General features: G+C 36.1%; 1 protein-coding gene across 1 annotated transcript; it reads left to right on the forward strand.

The window, feature by feature from the left end:
* Positions 1-750: 750 nt before the first annotated feature.
* On the forward strand, positions 751-9,057 carry LOC149536631 (Fe(3+) dicitrate transport system permease). The gene is made up of 2 exons (XM_089804585.1): positions 751-1,188; positions 8,271-9,057. Exons 1-2 carry the CDS (start codon positions 1,041-1,043, stop codon positions 8,813-8,815), a joined length of 693 nt encoding a protein of 230 aa, XP_089660711.1. The 5' UTR covers positions 751-1,040; the 3' UTR covers positions 8,816-9,057.
* Positions 9,058-10,520: the final 1,463 nt, after the last annotated feature.

The following is a 10,520-nucleotide window of genomic DNA, read 5'->3' on the forward strand; positions in this document are numbered from 1 at the left end:
TTCCTTAACCCAAAGCCACATATTTTTAAGAGAAGGTTCACTAGAGAAAGGGATACCAAGATACCTAACAATATTGTGAGGACCTCCCCAATGAAAATTATATTTTTAAAACTAGTCAGGTAGATGGTCCTCCCATCCAAGACATATGGATTTGGACTGAGAAAGACACTCCCCAGAGAAACTTGTACAACCTTGTGAAACTTGATGAATCGAGCCAAAACTTCCTAAAGAACCTAGTTGAGGAAACTAAAAGGTATGTCAATATGAAAGGTGTAAATTTCAGGTGATGTCTATGCAAGGACCACCATTCATTAGGTTTTTTAATTAATAATTTAAAAAATAAAATTGTATTCTAATATACTTTGATTTTTAAATTATTAAAAAAATCTGGTGAACATGTAAAGTTTCAACAAGCAATAAATATTTTTTCTTCTACATTTCTTATATGAATATAAGAATATGAATGTGACTATCATGGATTTGATTGTTATTCATGTCAAATTAAAAATGTTTAATTTATTTTTTGTTGTTTACATTCCTTTCATATCGTATTAAATATTTGGCAAAAATATACATGGACAACTATCTTATATAGGCTTCCACCTTTTGCCACTATTAGCGTACCCCTTGCTCCTTCAAGTGCAAGTGCTAGTCAATAAAACAAAAACAAAATGTGTTCGAAAACTTTTTAGAAAGAAAATACGATTAAAAAAAATAGTCAATTAGTCTACTTACGTCTTATGATATTTTGCCGAAGCCCAAACAAGTTTATACCATTTGAAGGAAACGACTCGAGTTTATACTATTTGAAGGAAACGACTTAGTTATAGAGGACATCAGAAAGCAGTCGTTGCATCAAATCTCAAAACCCAGAAGCAATTTCTGCAAGGTTTTGGGTAACCAACAGATCTACGAGCACGCATAATTGCTCTTCAGGTTTCGGTAATTCTAATTTTTTATCTGCAGATCTGCATTGTTAGGGCTTGTTTTGTTAGTAATGCTGTAGATTGTTGGAGAATTTTATATACGAGGGTCAGAAGATGGAAGGTTTCACCGCTAAGGATTTGTCAACTATAGGCGGAATTGCAACTGTATCGCTTCTCCATTCTTTCATTCCGACACATTGGCTTCCGTTTTCGATCGTTGGACGAGCACAGAAGTGGACACTCTCAAGGACATTGCTTGTCAGTGAGTATTTTATTTGCCCGTTTACAGATGCTACAACAATTCGTTGTTTGATTCATAGTGTATTTGTTATTGTTGACGAATAGATGACAATTCTGAATCAAGTTTCTTTTGTCTGGGAGGCTTATGGTACACACTTAAATGCATCATTGAAATTTCGTTTTTCTGTTTTTCTATTTTAAGCATAATTATAAAATTCCAGTTTTAAGCAATACCCATCAAATGCCCCAATACGTTTCTTTGTTGCCTCACATTTTGATGCGTCCCCATGAAACTCTCTCTCTCTCTCCATTTTTGTAGGTTCCCATTTTAAGTCACACTCATGATCTGCCTCAATACAAATCTTGTGGCGTGTTAGCAATTAATCTATTTGGTAGTTTTTTTTTTTGTGTGGGGTAGCTTTTGGCTTAGATACTACAAAGAAGGATATCTCCAGCCTCTTCTGTTTGGATAGCCAATTTTTACACTCCAAACGTATCTAGTGACCAGGAGCTTTTCTACAAGGCTTTCAACATGCGTTCATCACATTGACGGTGGTTTGAACTTTTCATTGTTCAATATTTATACCGACTCCATGAAATACATTCTTGTCGGTGCATGGGTTTTCTTTCCAAGACACAAAAAATCTTGTAGGTTTCCATTTTGATCCATGCTAATGAAATTGATGGTCACATTTATTTGGAACTGTTTGTCTAGCATTCTGAATGCAAGGTACTGTATCGAATAATTCAGATTCCCTTGTTGGATTCCATGTAGAATGTTCGGCACTACAATCATATCGGCCTCCATCTAGATTTTCTATGCTCCAATCTAATTGGATTCTATCTAGAGTTATCTGATATCTGATTATAGTTTATGTTTTTTGGGTTTATAACTATTGCCAATTCTGATAGAAATGCATAGAAAATGAGTATCATGTCATCCACAAAACAACCTTCTTATTTCATTGAAACATTGTTACCCTCACATTATCTTAAGAGAGGACATAAACATAATGAAATGGCAGTGATTGCAGATGTAACATCTATGCAGATTACAAATCAATAATGAGAATATCCAACTTTATTTGCTGAAGCAAACTCAGAATATCTGCAACAATTGCACTGCTAGAGGACCCAAAATTGGGGACATTACGACCCTCCCTTCTCAGCATTGCTTGTCTGCAAGCAATGAAACACTATACCCTCCAAAATCCCAAATCAGTCATAGAAATACTGTGTTGCCAATCTGTTTCACCACTCTGTTATTACTAATTTCAGTCATACTGTCATCCTGCAGCAACCTTGTAAATCCACCATCACTCATAAAAATTCATGGATCCCAGGTCTGAGTTTCAGAGTACACCCAAGGACTGGTTGAGTGGACATGCCTGCATAAGTCTACCAAAAAAAGCATCCTCAAACTGATAAGAACTCCCTGAAACATGACTATCTATGGGAAATGCTCCACTTGGATTCCACAAGTGAAAAGACCATTCATCTATCCCATTATCTAAAATATCTTGTTGCTCCAGACTGATTACAGATAAAATGCCCAACTGTCACAATGCTGCCTGTCTAACCCGTAGCTCAAATTGATGACTATATTGGAGAAGCAAATAGGAAGGCCTATAGGATTTGGGCACTTCCTTTGCAGGAAAAAGCACCTCATACTGGGCTGAATGAAAAAGAATGTGGATATCTCACAAAGTAACTATGGTGAAATGCATGTCTACTAAGTGCAGATGAATCATACTCATCCCGTTCTACCCTTATGTTATCGCCATACACATCTTCAGTGATAACGGAACCACTGCTACCATCAGTTATTTCATCATTCCCAGCATCATATACTCCATCATTAACATGTTCAATCTTTACAGACCTTGATGCTCATTGCCTTGCAAATGTGATGGCACAATCTCTACCTGAAAGCAATTGCAACTAATCTGATTTTATCACTCCAAGCGCTCGTTCAAGTTTTAGCAGGATCAATGCTGAGACTCTATCCTTAGGCCCATTTCATCCCTTATCAGATGAACAATCCAAATTAGGTATTCAATGAATTTATCTGCAGTATTTAAAACCTAAGGTATCTGCAACTTCCTCCTAAAGATCACACTTAAGAACTACTCCGAGAGATTTAACCTGCTCAAAATCAAATGTATCCTTAGTCAAAGTTTTCCCTCATGGCTGCAAGTTGCATTTCCCGGTGAATCTTCTCCCCCTCTTTCAAGAGTTAAATACGTTATGTGTTTTACCATCATTATTGCTACTGAGGAATGAAGTTTCCTCCTCCACAACTGTTTTACAATCAACATTATGTTCACCTCCAACAGTCTCATAGCTGCAATCTGAATCTTCCTATACCACTCCACCTGAAGTTCATTGACTCTTGTTACCTGTGTAATGTCCCCGTCTCTTTAGCCTCTCAATAGATTTCTTAGCCTTTCGTCCTTCAAAGGCTAAGTGGAAATAATTAAATTAATTTCTTATAAAGTCATTAAATAATTTAAAAATTAAAAGATGACTTTATATTTAATTAATTTAATATTATGGAAAGGGAATCGTCGAGAAGTACAGCTCATTTATTGTTGGAAAGAAGGAAGCTTTCAGAATAGTGCAATAAGATAACACTTATGATTCTTCTAGAAAGGGGGGCAGGAATAAAATAAATAGAGGAGAGAGCCTCATGGGAAGGCATTCGGATTTGTTATTAACATTTGCATGTGTATTTGTGGAGCCAAGGGCCTGCAGATAATCAATTTGTCTTTGGGAACGAAAACTCCCAATGATAGCAATTTTGAGGGTGTGAAACATCACCTGAATTATTGCCGATTGGAGGTGGTATTACAGTCACTTCATTGTGCCGAATTTGTGGCCAAGAGCCAGGTGTGAAGAGGAAGAATAAGTAGGGCATTTGCTAGAGGAGCTTGTTGCAGGAACACTGTATTACCTTGTCATTAGGGCATAATACCTGGAGATATTGATTGCATTGTCAGTGGAGACTCAAAGTGACTTCAAGAACCAGGTTTCTCCTGTTTATTCATGCATATTATATGCTACTGCTGTAGGTGTCAGTCTTTATCAGAATTAAGCATTTATTTATATATATGATACTAGAGTTTTGGATTTGATATTAGTTTGTATTCAGATCTTGTAAAGATGTCTTGGTTGTAGATGCATCCTATTCTCTTAGTGCATTAACAGATGAAAGAAAGAATTATATTCATTGTGGATCTTGCAACCATTTATTACAAGTAGAAAATTAGGGTAATTTGTGACCAGTTTGAGCAAGGCTCATTACAACCTGCTGGTCCTCCACACCTTTCATATCTGAATGTTGCATCTTTGTTGATGATGCCATAGAAGACGTGATTTCTGATTGAGCTAAAGAAGAGTGTGACATAATCAGTTTTTTACCAAGCTCATCCACCTGATTTTCTGCTTCATGTAATGCAGCTAAGATAATCTGTAGGGTGTCCTTAGTGCTCGAGAACTCAAGGGTAACGGTGTCTACTTGTTCTTTTCCTCAATGCCTCTGAATTAATCCCTGCAAGATGGAGAAGATGATCACAATATCAATGATGTAGATAATCTGATTTTGTTTTTCATCCCTTCCTGGATCACCTGTAAATGTGAGAATTCTTCCTTGAGTCCCTTTTGTCTCTTCTCCAGTTGTTCCTCCCAAAGACGCTTTCAATCATTCCATATATCTCATCAATATGTGCTAGAGCTGCAACAATTTTATTTTTAGAGTCTTTCAGTTGTCTCTTCAAATTATGTGAGCTAGCAGGTGTATCAGAGAATTTAGATTCACATGAAGTAATTGAGTGGCCTTCGTTACACATATCAATGCTATTAATGCCATCTGTCTTGCTCATCTGCGTGGATGAAGTAGGAGCAACACAATGGTCAAAAGTAGATCCATCCCAAGGACTTGCACCATATATAGGGACCATTTCACACAGATCAACATAAGGATCAACCCTCGCATAAGATTTGGCATCATCATCATTAGGTGATTGGAAAAAGTCTTCATATGAGCTATCAATATGCTCATCAATCAATAACATCTTTCCTGTGACCAAGTGTAGGCTGCAAGTCACAAGTAGTTGGTTCCTCTTTCTTTAACATCCTCTCTTCAAATGGATCCTTTTCTTGCTTGTTCTTGCATCTCTTGCTCTTCTTCTTTCCCATTGCTTTCTTTGTTATTTTTTGACTCTTCTTCCCTTCTTTGCTGCTGATATGAACTTGTAGATACCAAACCATAATCATCCTCATTTGGTATGCCCATAAGATGTGTGAAGGAAAGGAGGTCAGTATCTCCTTAGGAAGAGTGCAATACTTATGGTAGTTGCTTGTAATTGCATCATTGATTGCCTTGGCGTAAGGCCTCATACTTCTCAATGGAGATGAAACTTTAGAATGTCTGGTTTTTGTTGAATATACATCATCTGAATGCTGCAATTTTCGATAGTTTTGTTGTTTTTCTCTTAACTTTGCAGTATCCTCTGTTATTTTCTGCCAGCTGTCACCTTTTCCTTTGATGGTGAAGCAGGAAGGAAACTAGGTAACAATCTACCATCTTTAATTCTGGCCATTAATTATGGAATATGCAGTTGAAGCAATCTGATTTCTACCCTTAGGCTGGTAGAATCAAAGCTCAGATACCACTGTAAGAGCCCTTGCTAATTCTGATCTGTTTTCTTCAAGTTTGGATGTTAAACATTTTGTGAAACACTTGGCACAAAACTCACTGTTATCTAATAGCTGATTATAGTTTACGTTTTTTGGGTTTATAACTATTGCCAAATTCAGATAGAAATGCATAGAAAATGAGTACTATATTGTCCAGTTCCACAGTCAACAAACGTCACATTTCATGGAAACATTGTTCCCTCACATTATTTTAAGAGATAAACATAATAAAACAACAGTGATTGCAGATATAACACACATGCAGATTACAAATCAATAATAAGAATATCTGACCTTATTTGCTAAATCAAACTCAGAATATCTCAGCAACTGCACTGCTTAGAGGACCCAAAAACAGGGACATTAAAGCTATACCCATGAGATGTCATTGTTTCTTTCCTGGCAGCCAGAAAGTCTGGTCCTTGTGACGTTCTTCCAAATGTCTGCTGCAAACCTTCAAAGTCTGCACAAATTCTGTCAGATGAGCTCGACACAAATCCAGTTGTTTTTATTTTGAAATTTGCAAATCTGCAGCAGAACCTAGGCCAAATTTGACCATTTAAAAAAAAAATCTTTTTAAAAGTTTTTGTTTGGTCTATATTAGTCAATCCAATCCTCTAACGCTAAAATAGACCACTAAAAAGGCCAAAAAGGTAAACCATATGTCATTTGGACTAATTCATTAATATATATGGTGGTGTATATTGCTATGTTGCTTTACTATTAGCATAGTTGTTTATAACTTATTTGCTGCTGCATATATATACATATACTTCACACACACACACACACATATTTTAAGAAAATACATGTTTTTGTATGTACGAACCCAAAAGGAATTTGAACCCACTCCCAAAGAAATTGAACGAATTTCAAACCCAAATCTCGAACCCACATCCGTACCTGAGTCCAAACCGGCAACCTAGCATTTAAATCACACCTTTGAATTTTTTTTGTGGGTTCTGATTAAATGAACGCTATTTTAAAATTACAATTTCCTTTGTCTTTCCTGCAGTATTCTGTTAACAGTTGACCTTTATTCCCATTTCTTGGGACATAGTGGTTTGCTTCGTAAATTTAGGATCCTAAAATTGATTGGTATCTCGATTTTTGGGTTAAGGTTTGTGAATATTGCAGTCATGTTGTGCATGCAAATGAATTGACTCTAATGGTACTGGGAATTTTGGTCAGTAGCTCAATTAACATCTATTGAAAGATTAGTTTCTTTTGTCACATGTCAGCCTGATTCATGGGAGGTCTCCAATCTAAGTTTACTTGTGTATGCCGTTTTCACATTTGCAATCTTGGTATGGAAGCAAAAGCCTCATGGTGATCTGAGGTTCTCATCATTGACCAGAAAATCTGTATTCTTCAGCCGTAAGGATATTACATGCTACACTGCAGCGCTTTGTAGGAGGCAAACATCGGAGTTATAGGTTATTGTGCCTTCTGATTATTATGCGTTGTGATTATTATCACGTATTCTTTGTGATTTAAATGATCTCAATGTATTCAACATTTTGACAAAGTAGCTGGAAAAATCAAAATTTCAATCATCATCTATGTATTCCTTAGACATATCAGCACGAATATATTAAATAATATTACATTAGTAATGTGTTCTTCACCGCAAGTTCCCGCTATGTGTATATTACAAGATATATGAGTTCTAGAATCATGCTGTTTGTCTTCTGAGTTTTCCTTCTGTTTAATATCAACGTATTTGTTCAATATTCAAAGATTGTAGTCTAGTTTTCCTCATGGACCTTTGATTATAGCTGCTGCAAGCATCTAATTTTGTAGTGAATTGAACTTCTCAATTTAATGTCTGATGTTGTGTCCAATATTACAGTGCAAGGGGAAGTACATCTTTGAGATTAGAAAGCCTCTCGTCTAATTTAATTGCCAGATTAATCATTGGTTTCAATACCATTGATATTACAGCTGTGGGTTGCAAATTTGTAAAGGCTGGTCGCTTTGGCCAAAATTTACAAGAAATATCTTTGGGGCATATGCAACATTGTTGGATTTCAATGCCACTCATTAAACCAGAAGGATAAGTTTGGTAGAATGGAAGAGCAGTTTATGCAATCTAAAATTTCTATGCTTGGAATTAGTTTGACGGAGCTACAACTCTGCAAATTTCCCTTGTTTTCTTGTGTTTGTTGCATTTTGTTGAAGTTTGAACTTGCAGAGTTTATTATGGCAGCTTGTGAGAGGAGCTAGAAATACCTCAAAATTGTGTGATCTGGTCAGAATAGCTGAATATAATTGTATCTTTTGTAATGTGATATGTTTTTCTATACACACAAACATATTTTATCCCGACTTTATGCAATCTAGCGTATGACTTATGGACAATTTTGAAATTTTCTAATTTGTATTCAATCCTGTGCCATATGACAGCGACCTTTGGAGCAGTCTGCCATGTCATTTCAACATCTTTACTTGGTATTACTGCTATAACTATGGCTAACACTATTGCTGGAGAAGAAACAGTACATCGACTTGCATCTTTGCTGCTCATAATTCTTGGTTCTAGTTATGTGCTACTGTTTATTTTTGGAAAAGGAGGTCACAACCATTCCCACAATCACCCAATGGAGAAGATGGCTGTGGCTGGCCTTATACTTGTACCAGCGCTGTCACCTTGTGCTACTACTCTTCCAGTCTTTTTGGCTGTAGGAAACTCATCCTCAATGATGATACTTGCAGTTGTAGTACTGTTGTTCAGCACAATCACTGTTATGATTACTCTGGTTGCCTTGTCATTTTATGGTGCTAGCCAGCTAAAATTTCATTGGGTGGAGCGATATGATAAAGCTTTAGTGGGGACAGTGTTGTGTCTTGTTGGGATCCTTACCTATGTGTTTCATGATCATGAAGGCGAAGGTCATTCTGGCAGCAATGCTTTGCACATTGATGGAACGAGAAAGTTAATGCCTTTCTAAGATGGAGTTGGACTGTTATTTTGTTGAGAATCAAGAATTATTAATTCCTCTCCCACTGAATGCAAGCAATTGAAGATATTGACCCTAGTTAATGTCATGTAAAATGGTCCTCATGAATAGGCTCTTTGATTTCAACATATTGGCTTTGCAGTCATTCCATTGAACTTTGATGTGGGTATACCATTGCTATATCTCTATTATGTGAGCTTCCTATAAATATAGCTTATGTCCATTTTGAAAAACACTAGCATAAACTGGTCTAATTGAGCTTTATATCTATGTCGGTGTTTTCATTTGATTTGATGAGAATCGTATTCTTTTGTTCAATCCCAGATCATTTTCATTTGAGGATTAAGGATTACAATTATGAATTTTGTTATGAAGTTGTGCATTGTTAAAGGCACACACTTAGCATCTGTCATATAATTTGTAAATATGTAGTTTTAAATGTGCACATTTAATCCTGGGTGCTGTGCCCTATCACGTTTCATCTTCTAAATTTTTTCCCTCATATGTGAGGCTTACTTGATTTGGTCTGATTTGTTACGGAAGGAATATTGATAAAGATCTTTTATTGGTGACTGACAAAGCTTATGATACACTCATACTGTATAGCTGTTAAAAGTGGTATGCTCCTGCTACTCAATTCAAACATTCTCCTAAACAAATGACCCAGCTTGTGTAATCTTTGCTGCTTAAGGCATTTTTCTACAATAGTTTCTTTGGCTCCTTGAAACTGCTTTTAGGATTGACCTATGAAAAATGATTCTTGAAAGATCCTCAAATTATGTTTTGCTTAGCAAACTTTTTTCATATTCTATACTTGTGCTGTCATTTGCATCACATTTTTGTTTGGATTCTATAAATATCTTGTTTAATTACAGTCCAAGCTTCATGCAGCTTGACCTTGGTCTTTGTAGTTGCTGAGAGGGTACTTGTAACGTCCCGCCATGTGACCCAAACGAAATTAACCTAAAGTTATACTAAGTTTGTCAGACTTTTTTTTCAAAGATTAAAATACGACCATAATTATAGAATAACAGAAGCAATTAGCATACACTCATACATCAACAACACATAAACAAGTTACAACTCTTAAGGGTCCCATGACGATGAATCACATTTAATTTTAATTAACACTAAATCGAATATATAATAAATCCACATCAAATAATAATATACAAGTATGAATCCATTTAAATAATATACAGTTATATAAGATGCTATTTGACAATAAACATAATGCACAATCACTCACTATGCAGGTCACATGGTATGAAAAATTGAAATAATATACATCATGAAATAGATAACATCATCTCGTAAGATGTATGAAATCAAATACAATGCACTAGATATAACTATCCATCATAGAAATATAGTAATAGATAGAAAGGAACATCTGCACAAACACGTCCAACAATGACATTCGATAGTCGGATCCCAATGTATAGAAAAAACACTACCACCCGACCTCGTGGAACCTAAATGGCCCACTCCCATTGCGCTGAGGAGATAGTCTCAAGTCCCAATTAGAATAACAAACTCAACAATCAAAACCAGCATCTAGGTTCAAGGAATGACTTGAAAGCAAACTACCTCAAAGGGCACCAAGACACAAGTAACAACTAATCCCAGAGGCAACACAGACATGTAAGAAGTCTATTATGCATCTAGGCAAGTGTCATCGCACGAACCAACTCTA

The sequence above is a fragment of the Cupressus sempervirens genome, chromosome 10, assembly GCF_028749045.1.
Source record: "Cupressus sempervirens isolate cs-2001-9-10 chromosome 10, ASM2874904v1, whole genome shotgun sequence".
Lineage (NCBI taxonomy): Eukaryota > Viridiplantae > Streptophyta > Pinopsida > Cupressales > Cupressaceae > Cupressus > Cupressus sempervirens.